Consider the following 18,152-nt stretch of genomic DNA (forward strand, 5'->3'; position numbering starts at 1 on the left):
AACTTTAAGTCAGAATGATGTCAACGGTTGGGACGCTCAGTGAGTATGTGGAGACTGACAGAGATTGGGTGGAATATGTCGAGAGACTGCAACACTTTTTCGTGGCAAATGAAATTAATGACCACTCCAAACAACGGTCAGTTCTCCTCAGTGTATGCGGTGCCAAGACCTACAAATTGATTCGTAACTTGGCGTCGCCACGGAAACCGGGAGACTTAAAGGCAGGGTAGGGGATCTTTTTCTGGAACATTTTTTTACATATTGCTTGAAATACTCTTCACACCCCCATTGCAACCAATTAATTAAAAGTTTTGACACAAATATGAAAAGTTTTAGTGGCCTCTAGAACGTACAATCTAGGAAAAACAGTATCCAATCATTGTGAACGGACCGTTCACAATGATTGGATTCTGATGCCGTCTATCAAACTGCAATCTGCTCCTCCCTCCCTCTCCCCCTCCCCCTCCCCCTCCTTCCCCCTCCTTCCCCCTGTGCGCGTACCCTGCTCCGTGAACGAAGCTTGGCAGGAAGCTAAACTAGAGCCAGCTTGGCTAGCACCTAGCATTATTAAACGTATAGTTAGCATAAACTAAATACTAAATACTAAATACGGCAACGATCGATGCTTGCTGTCAAAACAGCACTCGTGCACCTTCGTGCTCGTGCGCGTTCATGTACTCTAGAGGCGTGCCTTCGGGGGGAAAGTGAAGAAAAGGGTTGGGACTTTTTACCTGTGTATTTTCAAAATGCAGCTTCGCTGGACTCAAAATCCAGGATCTCCTACCCTACCTTTAAGCTTCCAGGACATAGTTAAGCTAGTTCAAGACCACCACAACCCCAAGCCATCAGTGATTGTTCAGCGCTTTAAATTCCACACGCATTCACGCAAGCAGGGAGTGTCAGTGGCTGCATTTGTGGCCGAACTCAGGGCCTTATCCGAGCACTGCGAGTTTGGTGATGTACTAAGTGACATGCTACGTGACAGATTAGTCTGTGGAATTAATGACGACAGTATTCAACGTCGGTAGTTGGGTGAAGCCAAGCTCCCTTTCAAAAAAGCACTGGAGATCGCCCAGGCAATGGAAACGGTGGCAATTAACACCAAAAGTATTCAACAAGCAAGTGGGACGGCGCAACCTGACGCTGTTCATCACAAGACCAATGAAAGGTAAACACCAAAAGTCAGTTGAGTGTTACCGTTGTGGGGGACCACACTTTGCAAATGACTGTGGTTTCAAAGACTCTGTGTGTCACAATTGTCAGAAAAAGGGTCACATAGCCAAAGTGTGCAGGGGCATGAAAAACAAACAAAAGAAGGAATGGGGTGGAAAGCCAAACAAGTCTGCACATCACTTGCAGGAGGATGAGCCTCAGGAAGAGGAAGAGTGTTCATATAACATGTTCCACATCCATGCCATCAGCCAGCCCAGGGCAGAGCCCATCTACGCTACACTGAAGGTGAATGGAGCTGAGCTGAAAATGGAAGTGGACACTGGGGCTTCAGTGTCAGTGCTTAGTGAAAATGCATATCACCAACTCTGGAAAGCAGCAGAGGCACCTGCTCTAAAAAAGTCTGACATGCGATTGAGGACGTATACGGGTGAGTGCATTCCCATCATTGGGGCAATTGCTGTGGATATTGCTTACGAAGGACAGAAGACAGCAGGGACGCTGTTAGTTGTTCAAGGGGAGGGACCTAGTCTGCTGGGTCAGGATATACTACAGAAAATTCGCTTGCAGTGGTGGAACATCTGGGGAGAAGTGAAGCACATGACAGCAGTGCAAGACATAATAGCCAAGTATGCAGATGTGTTCAAGGATGAGCTGGGCACCCTCCAGGGCACCACAGTGAAATTGTCTGTGGACCCCAAAGCTCAGCCTCGGTTTTTCAAGCCACGTCCGGTGCCATACGCCATGAGGGTGAAAGTGGAGGCGGAGTTAGAGCGGCTGCAGAAAGTAGGTGGAATTGAGCCGGTGGAATTCTCCAACTGGGCAGCACCAATAGTGCCAGTGGTGAAGGAAGATGGCGGAGTGCGAATCTGTGGAGATCACAAACTGACAATTAACCAGGCCTCCCAACTCGACACATACCCGCTGCCTCGAGTGGAGGATTTGTTCGCAATGTTTGTTAGCAACTTCTGTTAGATGAGGAGTCAAAACAAAATGTGACTGTTAACACGCATAAAGGACTGTTCAAGTACAACCGCCTGGCATTCGGTGTCGCATCCAGCCCAGGTATCTTCCAACGCACGATGGACAACCTGTTTCAAAACCTTCTACATGTGGCCGTGTACCTGGATGATATTTTGGTCACAGGAAAAACGGAGGAGGAGCATTTGCGAAACCTTGACCAGGTACTGAGGAGACTGTCTGAGGCGCCTCAAGCGCAGCAAGTGCGTGTTCCAAGCTCAGAGTGTCACATACCTGGGCCATCGGATTTCGGCACAGGGTTTGTCCCCAGTGGTAGAGAAGGTGAGGGCGATAAAGGAGGCCCCAAGCCCAAAGAATGTAACAGAGCTCAGGTCCTTCCTGGGGCTAGTGAACTATTACGGTAAATTCTTACCTGATCTCTCCACTGTTCTGGCTCCACTCTACCAGCTGCTGCACAAAGACAGTTCGTGGAAATGGCAGCAGGCCCAAGTGGAGGCATTCCAGCAAGTTAAAAGACTGTTACATTCAGACCGACTGCTGGTGCACTTTGACCCTGCCAAGGAGGTCATCCTGTCTTGCGACGCGTCCCCCTATGGCGTGGGGGCGGTCCTTTCACACCGACTGGAGAATGGATCTGAAAAGCCCATCAGCTACGTATCACGTACACTGACCGCAGCAGAAAAAGGGTACTCACAACTGGAGAAAGAAGGACTAGCTGTAGTTTTTGCAGTGAAACGTTTTCACCAGTACCTCTATGGTCGCCGTTTCGACATTTTCACAGACCATAAGCCCTTAAAAGGTCTATTCAGTGAGATAAAAGGCATTCCCCCGATGGCATCTGCAAGAATCCAGCGATGGGCATTGACCCTGTCTGCCTACCAGTACCACATAGTGTATAAGGCAGGTAGTGAGAATGCAAATGCTGATACTTTCAGCCGCCTGCCACTTCCCGACACACCAAGCCACACCGTTTTCCCACCAGAGTCAGTTTTTCTGATGGAATGGACTGAAAGGGATCCAGTGCTATCACAAGTAAAGAGGTGGGTGATGCAGGGCTGGCCAGTAGCAGTAGGGGAGGAGAGATTCAAGCCATATGCAAAGCGCAAGTTAGAACTGAGTGTTCTGGATGGCTATATCCTCTGGGGCTCCAGAGTGATCGTCCCCCTCCCAGGCCAGGCACAGGTGATGGATGCCCTGCATGATGCCCACCCAGGAGTTTCTCGGATGAAAAGCCTGGCCAGGTCATTCGTATGGTGGCCTGGGATGGACAATGCTTTAGAAGAAAAGGTCAAGAAATGTGCACAATGCCAAAGCAACCAGAAGATGCCGGCGTCGGCCCCATTGCACCCGTGGCAGTGGCCGGGCCGTGCTTGGTCCAGGCTCCATCTGGATTTTGCAGGTCCGTTTATGGGCCAGACCTTCCTGGTGCTGGTGGATGCACATTCGAAATGGCTCGATGCACATATCATGTCAAATATGACAGCGGCTGTCACCACTGACAAGCTCAGAAGCATCTTTGCTACACATGGATTACCAGACACGGTGGTGACAGACAATGGTCCCACTTTCACCAGTGAAATTTTCAAAGAGTTTATGGAAAAAAATGGGATCCGACATGTCTGCACTGCCCCCTATCACCCCTCCTCAAATGGACTAGCAGAGCGAGCTGTGGAAACGCTAAAAGATGGACTGAAAAAGATGACAGGACATTCTCTGGAAACCAAGCTCTCTCGTTTACTTTTCCAGTACCGGATTACTCCACACACCACAACAGGGGTATCACCAGCAGAGATGCTTTTGGGGAGGAGGCCAAAGTCTCACCTCGATCTCCTGCATCCAGACGTCGGTGAGAGAGTGGTCCTGTCGCAGGACAAACAGAAGCTGAGGCGGGACCAGCATGCAAAAGACAGAATCTTTCAGCCAGGTGATCAGGTTTATGTTAAAAACTTTGCTACTGGTCTGCCCTGGCTGCCAGGAGTTATTCAGCACCAGACAGGACCTGTGTCTTTTGTTGTGGATTTGTTAGATGGCAGGCAGGTGCGGAGGCACCAGGATCATCTACGTGACCGCTATGATGCAGGAGGGGAGGGGCCTCAACGTGTGGCACACAAGGACAGTGTGTTCAGCCCTGCAGGCCCAGCTGAAGTGCCCCAGGCACCAGAAGAAGACCAGGTCACGCCTGAAGAGCCAGCAGCTCCGACCACTCCGCTGGCCTAACCAGCAACTCCGACCACTCCGCTGGCCCCCAGGCCAACCCAGCTCGGGGGAACACCAGGCCTTAGGAGATCAACAAGGCCACATAGGCCTCCAGACAGACTGGCCTGGTAACCCATAATGTTTGTTATGTTGTTAAGTCAGGTAACAGCCTAAGCACTTTAAGTTCAAACCAAGTTTAGACAGAGAGGTACAACTGTTTTTAATTTGTGCCATAATATGTTTACATTTAAAGGGGAAGAAGTGTTATATACTGGAAACTATTGGGGACGGAACTGTAGTTAAATGGGGGTTGTCCCGCCGGGGGCTTTTTAGTGTGGAACACCCCAGTTTGGATGTTGTTGTTTTGCCGTCTGAATTCTCAAGTAAAGAATGACTAAACTGTTTACCTGCCTCCGTGTGGATTGAATGGATTTATACAGAGACACTCGGTTATCACACCGGCCATCAGCAGGTAAACAGCAGTGTCCCATCCATAATCTCATGTGCACTTTATCATAAGCACATTTTATATCTATGTATTTATAAGTGTTTATTTTAAATCTTTATGACCTTAATTATTGCATAAATCTTGTAACCACAAATATACAAAATAAAGAATTTGAAATATTGAGCTTCTGTTTGTTCTGCTTCCTCTTGTTCTCGTATCTCTGTCTTCCATTATTTTCACCGTTACACTCTTTTTTTCCCTCTATTGTCTTCTATGTTTCCCTCTTTATTTCCTTTTTGCTTGGTCTTTCTGTCATCTTTTCCTTCTTTTTTTTCCTCTCCATCTCTTTTTCCTTTCCTTTATCTTCAACAATTCATTTTTATTACAAGCTTTGTCTCAATTCTTCTGTCTTTCTTTTATAGTTTTAGTCCTTCCACTTTTCTTCCCATTATTCCTGGATTTCCTTCTCATTTAAAACCTTTTCTTTACTCTTGCGTCCCTTCCCTCTTTATTTTCATATTTCCCTCCTCTTCTGTCTTTTTTCCAGCCTTTCCCTTTCTTACCTCCATCCTTTCCATTGTTTCATCTTGAATGTGAGACAGGAAACACTCCAAAACTAAAATGAACAACTTTCCTTTGACATCAAACTAGAGTTCATCTTTAGAAGACTAAAGAACGCTGAACACACACACTCCTTGAGTGAAGCCTTGATATTTGTGTCTCTATGTGAGCTTGAGAGTGTAACGAAAGTCTGACCCTCTGACTCAATCGAGCGTCAGACTGTAACTGATCCGTTTGACCAGAAAATCATCCTGCAGAGGTGACCGCCATGTGCACCCGCTGTACTCTAAAACAAACACACACCTACTCTGCATCTTAGTGTGAGGGAGCAAGCAGAAGTGGAACACTCACCACCAGTCTGTGATGAAGATTTCCTCTTTGGCCTCTTCAAGAGCATCAGCTACATCTTCCATGTATGTTTTGCCATTCACATACCTGTGAAGGACACAAAAACAAAGCCATAAATTATTTTGATTTTTTTTAAATGTATAATCAATGCAGCTGGACTGACTAAAAAAAACATGTCTGAAATAAAACAAATACCTTTTTCATTTCTATCTGGATCAAAGTTTGTACATAATTTAGAAAAAATATCTATTTTTTCCCATCATATTGCTCTTTCTATTTAGTACACACCAACTGTTTTAGTTATTCAAATTCTTTCCACAAGCTTTAAGCGGCACCTGGATCCGAGCACTCCCTGGCTTCTTTTCATTCGTTCTGCACTTCAAACTCTTTCCAAACAATCTAAGTTGGTTGTATGTGTGTGACTGTTTGATGGAGTTCACATGGCCTAAACGCCACAGCAATGATCTTAGAGAAGCAATTCTCACCCCAAGGTCAAACCGTGCAAAGCTCAGAGAAACTGTTAAAAAAAAAAAAAAAAAAGAGCTACATCTCAGACTCTCTGGGCCTCAGTTAGCGTGTTAAATGTTAAAGTTCATGACGGCGTACAGTTAGAAAAAGGTACACGGTGGTGGAGGGCTGATGATCTGGGCTTGTTCTGCAGCCACAGGACCTGGACACAGTCATTGAGTCCACCATGAACTCCTCTGGATACCAGTCAAAGTCCAGACCTCAACCCGACTGAAATGCTGTGGTGGGACCTTAAGAGAGCTGTGCATAAACCAATGCTGCAAACCTCAATGAGCTGAAGCAATGCTGAAAAAAAGAGTGCAGGGCCAAAATTCCTCCACAACCATGTGAGAGACTGATAAAGTCATACAGAAAACCATTACTGCAACTTACTGCTGCTAAAGGTGCTTCTACAAGCTGTTGGATCATCGGGTTCACTTAGATTTTCACACACTGCTTCTGTGTTTTGTCTCAGTTTTTGTTCAATAAATAATAACATAGTGTAATATGTCATGTGTTGATCATCTGAGGTTGTTTTTACCTCATTTTAAGACCTGGTAAGAACCAGATCATTTTTTCATTGTCCTGATAAGAAAAACCTGGGAATTGACAGAAGATGTACTTTCTTTTTCCCTTTGCAGTATGGAGCATCTTCATGACAGTTTTTATCTCAACGTTTGATGGTTTTTGCACTTCTTTAAATGTAAGAACAACTCCACCCTCTCTGGAGTCATTATGCTTTTTGTGGCCAACTCACACGCTCAGTCCATCTCACAGACAGGATAGTGTTGCCCAGCAGGAGGACAGGCGATGAGCAGGCGAGTCTCACTTTCCCTCTCTTTGTGTCGAGTTACTCCAGCGAGACACACACACATGTCACTGCTTTTGCAAGGACACTCACTGACATAATGGACTTTAATCATCACAACTATATAATCTAGAACACCTCAGTCTGCCATGAACCATCAGGCAGCTCTCTGGGTGCTTGTCCTTACTTTCCCCACATGTCTTCACACGTATAGGCATGCAAACGTACAAACACTCGCACGCTAAACTGCAAACCTACTCTGCCAGTTGGACTGAAAGTCGTCTAGACTTCTCTATACTGACATCTGACCGGCATCAGTTTAGAGGAGAAGGCTTTTTAACACATTAACACACGTCACTAAACAGAGGAGGTTAAAAGAAACACACAAGAAAAGACAAGAAAAGCACTAAAATATCAGATAGGAATGTGGCTCCAGTAGAGATTCTGAGCTGGTTACCATTTAGCAGGGATGTTCTCTTCCTCTGTGGCAAAGGACCCGAAGCGGTGGTCTTTAAGGAAGGCCGAGCCGTACTTCTGGGAGAAATCTTCGATTGCCTGACCCCACCAGCGGGCGTGTCTGTAGCTGCTGCACTTCAGCACCAGAGACCTGCACACACACAAGTCAGTTTTAAACCAAACACTCCGTCCCTCTGAAGCACATTTCTGTGAGATACTGAGCAACAAGCCTGTTTCAGCGTTCCCATCTGGACCTGGAGAGACTGTCAATGCGGAGGCCGTGTTTGGTCTCCGTGTCCTTGGAGTCCATTTTGATGCTGAACTCTTTATCGAACAGCATCACGAAGGAGATGGCACCAGAGTCCAGTTTCATGTACAGCAGGAAGGAGTCCTTCACCACCAGCCAGCTGCACATATACAGGCATAGCTTTTTAACATTTAAACTCAGAGCGTGCATTTATAAGACATCCTGAGTAATATTACAGCTTTGTGAACTTTTTTCATTACTAAATGATCAAAACCACACATTTAAAGGGATTTCTGTTCACGTTAAAGTGAATTTTCACGTTTTTGCCAAGCCTGACTGACTGACTGGTCTTTTAACCCATTGACGCCGGATGTTGCGTAGCGCAACATGGTCCCTAACGCCGGTTGTTGCGTAGCGCAACATTGTTCATTTATCATTATTTTCAAGGCGCATGTAATGCACAATGATTGGTATTTGTTTGGAGAGGATGAGGACGAGGACGAGGAATTTTTTGGCTTTCAAGTAGACTGGCAGTCCGCTGGATTTCGCCCCCGACGTCAACAAAAGTTTACTCGTACACCGGGGCTGACGGTGCCAATATCTGAAGATGCAAGTCCTTTAGATGTGTTCTCGCATATTTTCACTGATGAAGTTTGGGATATGTTGGTGACACAGACAAACTTATATGCGGATCAGGCGCGCGGCCACACACCACCCAACTCGAAGTGGAGCCCCGTGTCAAAGCAGGAGATGAAATCTTTCATCGGTATCTGCCTAACTTTTGGAATAATCAAACTACCAACTTGCCGGTATTACTGGAGGCAGAGCAAGTGGCTGTATCAGACAAATGTCGCCCGAGTGATGGCACGAGATCGTTTTGACATGATCTGGAGGTAATTATTTATTCTTGCGCTTCATTCTGACGACTTCTCATTCTTATTTGAGTGGCGTTGCCCTTATGTCAAAAAAAAAAAAAAGAGAGCCCGGTGCGAATTACTGCAGTATAACTATGTTTTAGAAGTCGTGTCACTGAAGTTTACAGTATAACTGCAAAATGCAAGATATATTGCAGTTTCTTTTTATCATTCATTATTATTGCTGATATTATAATTTTGCAATGACGTCTCTATCATGGCCAGAAATGTAGCTGAAGTGGTGCCTACATTTACTACTAATACTAATAATATTTAATGATGATAATAATAGTAATGATGATTAGTTATAGTATAGTAATAGTAGTATAATAAATAGCAGCATTGGGTATTATCCTGAATCATGTGTGTGTCTGTGTGTGTGTTTGTGTGTGTATTGACTCATCTTTTTCATTTTTTTTTAATGAAAATGTGTTGGTGTTAATGCTGAATGAACATGACGGAATAAAAGCAGAGAATTTAACCTTTAAAATGCAAATTATTTCATGTCTTTATGTGTTTCAGAGGCTGAGACTATTGAATTGTTCTTAAGTGTTTTCAATTAATTGTTTTTAGTTAAAAAAAACCTCAGGCATTGGGGACCTTTTCTAAAAACTGGCTTAGGCATTGAGCAGCTTTTTTTGCAGGTGCTTTAGGCGCCAATGGGTTAAAGAGTAAGAAAAAAACAACCACAAACACATAAAAAGTGGTCTTAAACACGTCTATTCACACACACATATTTTTTTTCTCCATCTTATTTATCCAAGAAAGAATGGCAGCCAACAGCAGCAGCTCTGGAGATGCCGCGTCTTTATTTGCATTTTCTTTAGATTTTTATACTAAGCTTTCTGTCTGAGAAAAGACAGATTTCTGAACACATCTTTGTGCGTTGGTTCGGAAACTCTGTTGCTAGAAGGACTTCTGCTGATAACTCTTATCATTTTTACATCTGCTACGATGCATAACCATGGCAACAGGAACGTTTTTAACCTGTTGTAGCAGCTAACTGAGCTTTCAAAAGCCCAAGTGATGCCTGGAATAAGACCTAAAATCAAGAGATGATGCAGTGTGGGAGCAAAAAGGAGATAGTGTGAAAAATTTGGAAAAGTGTTGGCATAACATATACTGTCTTTACGCTTCATATAGCTAAACCGAGTGGTAACGATGGCTGACACAGGTTTACTTCAATAAAGGGTTAAGCCTGATTCTTACTCGGCGCAACCGCACAACTGTTCTGGCTCGAGAACCATTAATGACGTCATCGAAAGCGCCAGCCCCTTCACAGTTCCTTCAGCTCATAAGCGCAGTTTGCACCGAGTATGCGTCACATTTGCAGTTCTCTCCAGACCAGCGGGCGTCACTGTTGAGGAAACAAGCTGAAAAGCATACGAAGAAAGCATACACAATGCCACCTGTGGTGTCACGTCAGCAGAGGCTGGCACATCTGATGCGGAATGAATTTACTCTGGGTGTAGAACTGTATATGTATCTCAGAGCTAAGCGGCTGCGGCAAAAACAGAAGAGAAGGTGGAATGTTCGTCCTTTGCAACAAGACGAACTTTGTCAAACGTTGTTCCAGTGTAACTTCATAGACGTGTCGTACAGATGTTTGTAGAGGCGCATCCTCTCGGTCACCGCGGTCTCTGCAGTGTTCATGTTTCCTTTCTCTTGGTCAGCTGTTTCCGGTTGAGCTCGCGCGAAGTCAGAAAAAAAGTTGTGTGCGCGCCCTTGCGACGCGCGAGGATTTTTTAGCTTGCGACGGGGGGCGTGGCGGAATTTTGGGTCACGTGACCGTTTGCGCCATTTGCGACCATCTAGTAAGAATGGGTCAAAGCGAGGTTGCGCCGAGTAAGAATCAGGCTTTACAGTGTCAGTGTGTCTCTGGAAAAAGAAAAAAAAAAGTTTTCAAGACCATGAGAGGGTAAGAAGACATGCTGCCCGTATGTGTTTACTCACCGTTTGGACCAGCGGTAACACATTTTGCTGTGACCGCAGCAGTTCATTCCAGGAATCCGATGGCCGCCGGATCGCTTCAGCACAATTCCTTCTCTGAGAGACAGAAGAGATGCTGCTGAAATACTGCCCCTGGTTTAAGGAATCTAATCCTATAATGTACGTTTTTAAAAGCACATTCGCTTTAGAAAAAGATTATAACATGAGCTGGGTGAATATTCTGAAATAAAATGCTCAATAATGGGCCATAAAGTATCTGCTGGACTTCATATTATTTGTATTAATTAGAGAAAATGATGGCCATGTAATGTCAAAGAGCTCCACATCGATCCATGGCAGCTTCATCATTTATCAAACTATATATACAAAGAAAATTCAAGAAAACAGCAGTTCAGTACTAGCTTTTAAGTAAATGTACAGTGAGTCGTTCTTACAATCCTTTTGGTCCTAGGTCATGGATGAAGGACATCTGACTTACATCAATGAACTCCATCTGAAAACAGGAAAAAAATAGTTTTTAAGCAAAAATATCTAAAAACCAGAAACCTCTTACTTAAGTTTCCTCTTCCTTTTCCCACATTGATGTGTGAATCTATACCCTTTATCATAAATACGAAAATACAACTCTCAAAAGTATTAGTAATGTATAATCTAACAAAATGTCGTGTTAAAATTAGGTGCTGATAAATCAGAAAAAGTTTTAAGAAATTTACCTGCACATGTAACTTTTTAAAATTTTAATTTTAATTGAATTACAATTTCTTGAAAGTGTGCTCACCCTGCAGATACTTTAAAAACAAATCCTTACTGTAGCATGATGGTTCCTGTACATCTGCATCTTTAGCAGCTTATTCAAGTAATCTTCCAGTTGTTTCTGGAACAAAAAGTATAAATTAGTGCATGTAACATGTGTACACAAGTGAGACCCGGTCCTTATCAGGTCATAAAATTAGGTAAATACAACATTAGATGAACAACACATGACATATTACACTGTATTGTTTATTCAACAAAAACAAAGACAAAAAGTCCAGTCCACGATCCAACAGCTTGTAGAACCACCTTTAGCAGCAATAAGTTGAAGTAATAGTTTTCTGTGTGACGTCTCTCACATGGTTGTGGAGGAATTGTGGCCACTCTTCTTTCCAGCGTGGCTTCAGTTCATTGAGGTTTGCAGCATTGGTTTATGCACAGCTCTCTGAAGGTCCCATCACAGCATTTCAGTCAGGTTGAGGTCTGGACTTTGACTGGACCATTGGAACATCTTGATTCTTTTTCAGACTGTTGTAGATTTGTAGCCTAGCAAGCCAGACCCGTACAGCAAAAAGCTGTACAGGGGTCTAGTGACGCTGGATAGCAGTGTGGGCGGGATAAACGGCTGTCTGTCAAGTTCAACGCCACGCAGTAGGATGGCGCAACAACCAATCAGAGCGATGAAGAAGTTTTACGTAGTCAACGCGACGGAATGTACATTGTGGTCAGTAGTCTATGGCCTGAAAAGCTGATTTCTCTTAAGCTCTAAACTCTGTAAACTTTAGCAACATTTGAAACATTTTCAGGCGAGAAAGTAGTCGTTTAGATCCCCAAGGTGTTGAAAATCTGACAAAATACCGGCTATTTACAATTTTGTTCCCACGAATTCGGCGCTGCTAAAGCTAGCCGCAGGGAGCAACGCACTTCCGGTTTGCCGTTTTGACTACTCTCGTCCCGTTAACGGAATTTGACCGTTCAAATGCCTTACCGGAGAGTTTTGTCAGCTCTGAGACGAAGATCGGCCCGCTGTCTTTGGTATATCATGCTCGCAATTGACTGGGGATTGCTCTCAGATGTAAGTTTACTTCGTTTCTCTATAAATCTAAAGAGAGTTTTTTTTTTTAACCTCTCTCTGGAACTACACCACAGCCCTTTTACAGACAGTCGTTCCACTTCCTATTCGCCCCATTATAAAAAATTTGGCTGCAGTTCAGTTGATTTTGTCTGGGGGCGCTGGCGAGCGAGTGCAGAATGACCATTTTCCATAGGGCTGGCGCTAATAACTCAAAAAATGTCCCCGCTAGCGGCTGAAACCTTAAAATAATACAGTGATTTCTGACAGAGGGATGTGAATTTATATCGAAAGTACAATAACCTGGGAGTTATAGCTTTCTGTTTTCTTACAGGTCTGGCATTTGCGAGTCAGTATCCGCTAGCATCTAGCTAACGGAATCTGAATAACGCACGGCTGATTACGACCGGCTGCTTTACGGCACTCGTCCACTGTGCCAGAGTGCTAACCTGGTGCCGCTAACAACAACCAAAGCTAAACCAGAGGCTAGTCAGAGAGTATGTAAAAGGGCTGTGCTGAAATCTGTAACTATTTGAGCTAACACCTCTCTGCTAGCTCAGCGCTAGGACTGACCATGTCGTAAAGTGATGCCACATGCGTGACGTCACTCGGGATGCAATACTGACAATAAATGTGTATTTTAAACAAATCTAGTGAGTCTAAAAAAAAAAAAAAATCAAACCAAGTGCCGTTTGAAAGGATAATTTATCCTGCCTTTAGGAAAATTAAAATGAAAAAATATAAAAAATTCTATCAAAAGCAATGGCTGCATCTAAGGTGGATTTCATAGTACCACCATAGAGTTCGGCGTGCTCTGCACTGCTTCGTTGGCGCCCCTAGAGTGCAGTACCACCCGGAAATTGCCGCCAGTTTTCCCTCTCCTCATAATAGAGACTCTCTGACTACACACTGAAACGTCGCACCTCTGTCGTCACTAGGTAGCCCGGCCTCCGACCCCGCTCCTCACGATTTGATTGGCTCGATTAAGTTTTGATTTGGAACCTTGCAAAACGACCACAAGTGACTAGACTACCCACGGAGCAAATTCCATTTGCGGCCGCTAGGGGCGTCTAGATTTCTAGGCTAGTAGATTTGCTGCTGTGTTTGGGATCATTGTCCTGTTGATGACCCAGTTTCAGCCAAGCTTTAGCTGTTAGACAGACGGCATCACATTTGACTCTAGAATACTTTGGTATCCAGAGGAGTTCATGGTGGACTCAATGACTGCAAGGTGCCCAGGTCCTGTGGCTGCAGAATAAGCCCAGATCATCAGCCCTCCACCACCGTGCTTGATAGCTGGTATGAGGTGTTTGTGCTGATATGCTGTGTTTGCTCATGTTCTTTTTAGAGAGAAGAGGCTTTCTCCTGCAACCCTTCCAAACAAGCCATATTTGTTCAGTCTTTTTCTAATTGTGCTGTCATGAACTTTAACATTTAACTTGCTAACTGAGGCCTGTACAGTCTGAGATGTAGCTCTTGGGTTTTTGACCTTGGGGTGACCTTGCTGGGACGTCCACCGCTGGGAAGATTGACAGCTGTGTTGAATGTTTTCCACTTGTGAATATTCTTTCTCTCTGGAGAATGATGGACTCCAAATAGTTTGGAAATGGCCTTATAACCCTTTTCAGATTGATGGGCAGCAACAATTGCTTCTCTGAGATCGTTGCTGATGTCTTTCCTCCTTGGCATTGTGTTAACACACACCTGAATGCTGCAGAGCAGCAAACTGACAAAACGTCTGCTTTTATAGAGGTGCTCACACTTACTGATGATGATTAGTTAATCAAGTGCATTTGACTGGAAGCACCCGACTGCTACTTACCCTCTTAATTCCTGTGGAAGCAGTAAGGGTTCATTAATGTAAATGTATTAATATGTCCTGAAGCTCTTAGGACTGAAGGACGGTGGGATTTTTTTTCAGATAAACGTAAAGGACTTTAGCTAATCAAACTAAATAATTAGTGGGAGACGTACCCTGCGGCTGGAAACTTGCTCATCTCTACCCATGTCCTCGCCTCCTCTGGGGAGGTTCGGCATCTCTCTCACCTCGCTCGTTACAGTCTTCCTGTTCACCGTGTGACTGCGAGGAAACATTAAAACGACCTGTGAGAGGGTTGTTGGCTGGACTCTCAGAACTAGCAGTGGAAAGACAGAAAAAAGTGTGTTTACCTGCGTGTTGGCAGCGGCAGCCTCATGAAGGTCTTGTACGTCCTCATCTCTCTGTGGAGCTCCATGAAGTGTTTCTCCTTCTTCTTCACCAGCCACGTAAACTCCCCATGTTTCAGCTCTATCTTATACATAGCTGGCATCGACTGCAAATAGCAGAGGGTCCAGTTAGTTACACTCAACATTTTACATTATAAAAGCTCCAAATAAATGACCTAAACAGATGGATGACAGCTTGCTGGCAACTTTCCTGCCCACCTGGCAGCTTTAATTAGACTAAGCCGTCAAGAAGACATGTGACACCAGACTATAGTAGTTAATACGCTCTTTTGAGGACAGAAATAATGCAAATGTAACTGTTTGAAGTTATTAGCCCTGAAATATTTGGAATACCTTCCATTAGATTCAAAAGTCTGCTCAGTATCAGACTTATTCAACAGTTATTGAATGACAGGCTCATGTAACTTCGGGGAAATGCTATCTTGTTAAGAGGTGGATGAGAATATCGAAATCACTCAGCTTTTATTCATAAAGTCTATAGTGACACTAATTAAATTTATCTGCCGCTAATCCTAAACTCATTTGTGACTCAGTTTTTTAATTTTTTAGTTGATTTAATCATTGCAAAATGTTCACAACTGTCACTGCACCTGACAAAAAAAAAATAGTCAAACACATCCTATTATACTTTAGGTTTTGTACAAATTATATAAATAAGATGCAGCATTGGTGCTGTGAAATGAAATTAAATGAAAAAAAAATCCATATCTATCGTACAGTGAAATTAGCAGAGGAAAAAATAAATAGATACATTTATTCAGCTATTGTTTTTAGAAAACATTCATTTTAGACCCTGAGATAGAATGCCTTTATATAGAGCTGCAACTCTGTTTTATTTACTTCAAAGTACTTCATATTCTATTCATTTTCCTTAAATATGGAAAGGACCCAAACAAGCTTGCATATCTCTATGTTTAATCTATTTTTAAAGAAGGTCTCCACATCAAAATGCATTTTTGTTAACTCTTCATCAGAGTTGAATGTTTGACGTTACCTTTTACAATAAAATTCCAAGAGTTTTCTGGTTTTTATTACCACTTTTTAAAGTGAAAACAAAAAAAAAACTCAAATTTTTGTTCCTAAACTGTCAGAATCCCTTTATGTGTTACTGTTCCTAAATCATAGATTTACTGTGAACAATCAAATGAGGGTATATCGTTTGTCGGCTAATAGGTGTACATTTTGGGACATGGGTGTTTGTTCTTGGCCCTATGATGGACGGATGACCCATCCGGAATATGTGCAGCCTGGGATAGACTCCTGCAACCCTGAATTTGTTTAAGCAATGATATGGAAAATGGATGGAAGGATGTCTGTTGTTTAAAAACATGAGATTATCATTTAAGCTCAGCTTTTGTTGAATTGAGCATGTGCTAGATAACATAACACGAGGTCAGCTCCAGTGCTGAGGATTTCTGAAGGTCCAAAACCAAGTTTGTAACAAGATTAAAATAAATAAATCATTACCATTTACTGTGTGCTTACATACTTGAGTTGAAGAGTTAAGTGTTGGAGCAGAATCTAAGGTAGTAATAGAGACAAAATCGGGGCTGATGTCCACATGTTAAAGCAATGGTTGGTTTCCAGCCCTGCACCACATCGCTTTGCTTTACAGCTGCTTGTCATTTTTGCGGCCTTTTGATGGCGTCTTTGTGGCCTCTTCAACATGACAACAAGTTCATGTGTATGGCTGTACATGTGCAGGGCTCACACGATGACTCATTTATAGAACAGTGGTGTTACATCTCGCAACTGTAGAGGGAGCTAACTCTCTGATGTTACTTTAAATTAGGCAAGGAGTAATCCAAGTCATTTAAAGGTATGAAGGGGATTATTCAAATGAGAAAAAACCTTAAAATTATATTTGGATCAACAGAGATACATTTTTAGCAAACAAGCTAATTTAACAACTAGATTAATCTTTCAGTCCACGTCTTGGTGAGAGAAGTCATTAAAACATTTTGCAAACCAACAACATGTCCCATTCCCTGATTAGTAATATAAGGAAAAACGGTATGCGTCTTCACCTTGTTGACGCTCCTCTGAGTGGTGACATTGAAGCGGTCCTGAGCTGATGTGAACCGCTCCACCTCCAAAACTTTGGCAGTGATCGGAGACGATAGGAAGACTTTGGCCTGAGCCTCTTTGAAACCCACCGTGTGATAAATCGCCGTAAAAGGCAGTCGCTTCTCTGGAGGAAAAACATACGCAGTTAGAAACACAGCAGATGTAACATGAAAACACACACGTGTGGTGCACGTAGCGACTGCAGATACCGGGGATGTTGGTGTCTGTCGTGTCATATTCGCCATCAGCGAGGTCAAGCTCGCGGGTGTCCAGATTCTCCATGATGCTGGTCATATCACTCGCTACCAGCTGTAGGGTGCTCGAGGTTGGCTCAGACCGCCGCAGCATGGCTAACACTTAGCGTGGAGCCCAGGGCTCACCTGGAGAGACAGGTCAAGGTGGGGACAGCTGCGATGAGCTAAAGGTTAAGATCAAATCTGACTCACATACTCATCTTCCTGTCATTACACATGACAATCAGTGAGTCACACCAGAATATCTTGGCGTTTACCTTTCATCAGACAAAATACCATAGATCTAAAGCTTTATCCCACACTGTGGGTGCAATAACCAGCCTGTAAGAAAAGTTTGAGAGCTTTGAATCCGGCCTAGAAATTAATGTGTAACTGTTAACTGCCTGGACACGACCAGGAAGTTAAGGTTTTCACTTGTTCATTAACTGCAGCTGCATAATAAGAAAAAAAAGCTCTGTAAAACTTTTATGGACAATGCTGATTATTCATAGAGCGGGATGTCCATTCTTTTTCTCCAACTTATAAAATTCAGCATTTAATACACCGAGACAAAATATGAAATAAAACTTTGTTCCAAGGCTGCCACACTGACAGCTGAAATGAATATAATTCATTAAAAATTCATACAATGTTACTGTTTTTGTCATTTTTTGGTGAATTTGTGATTTTTAGTGTAAGATAAACCATGTAAAAACAGTTCAACACTGAATTTGATTTCACTGGCAGCTTTCAAGTGCCTACACCTGTTTTAAGAAAATTAATATAGATTTCTTTAAATAACTGTGTGAAAATGATGTGATGTTGCATCAGGTCACAACGGGCTAAATTTAAAAGGGAAATCTGCTGCACATTCAGCTGAGTTTTAGACTATCAGACACTTGCAGCTGCTTTGTTTGTTTGGCTCAAGGGATTTGCTAAATCCCTGACGGCAGATCAAATTGGAGCTGGATGATTAATACAACAAAATATGAGTTCCTTACCCATCTGATTTTATTTTTTTATTTGGAGCAACTTTAATGATCTGAAGGTGCATTAAAGGATAAACCTGGTTTATTTGAACTTGCTGCATTTCCCTTAAAAGTCTTTATTACGATTGTAAGGGTCATGTTAGCTTTGCACAGTCCATCTTATTTATCAGAGATCTGATGTTGCACCAATATGATTTTAACAAAAATCAATTACTTCAAAGTTGTT

General features: G+C 43.1%; 1 protein-coding gene across 2 annotated transcripts in view; it reads right to left on the reverse strand.

The window, feature by feature from the left end:
- Window positions 1-18,152, reverse strand: part of pld1b (phospholipase D1b) — a 67,994-nt gene that overhangs the window by 20,920 nt on the left and 28,922 nt on the right. For both annotated transcript variants that reach the window (XM_075452984.1, XM_075452983.1), the window contains exons 2-11: window positions 16,914-17,084; window positions 16,665-16,828; window positions 14,581-14,723; window positions 14,386-14,491; window positions 11,395-11,460; window positions 11,021-11,079; window positions 10,590-10,682; window positions 7,730-7,882; window positions 7,477-7,626; window positions 5,708-5,791 (exon numbers count right to left, since the gene is read on the reverse strand). In XM_075452984.1, the coding sequence (XP_075309099.1) occupies window positions 5,708-5,791; window positions 7,477-7,626; window positions 7,730-7,882; window positions 10,590-10,682; window positions 11,021-11,079; window positions 11,395-11,460; window positions 14,386-14,491; window positions 14,581-14,723; window positions 16,665-16,828; window positions 16,914-17,052 (1,157 nt within the window). In that variant the 5' untranslated portion in view covers window positions 17,053-17,084. The remainder of the gene's footprint in view (window positions 1-5,707; window positions 5,792-7,476; window positions 7,627-7,729; window positions 7,883-10,589; window positions 10,683-11,020; window positions 11,080-11,394; window positions 11,461-14,385; window positions 14,492-14,580; window positions 14,724-16,664; window positions 16,829-16,913; window positions 17,085-18,152) is intronic.

The sequence above is a fragment of the Odontesthes bonariensis genome, chromosome 20 (assembly GCF_027942865.1).
Source record: "Odontesthes bonariensis isolate fOdoBon6 chromosome 20, fOdoBon6.hap1, whole genome shotgun sequence".
Lineage (NCBI taxonomy): Eukaryota > Metazoa > Chordata > Actinopteri > Atheriniformes > Atherinopsidae > Odontesthes > Odontesthes bonariensis.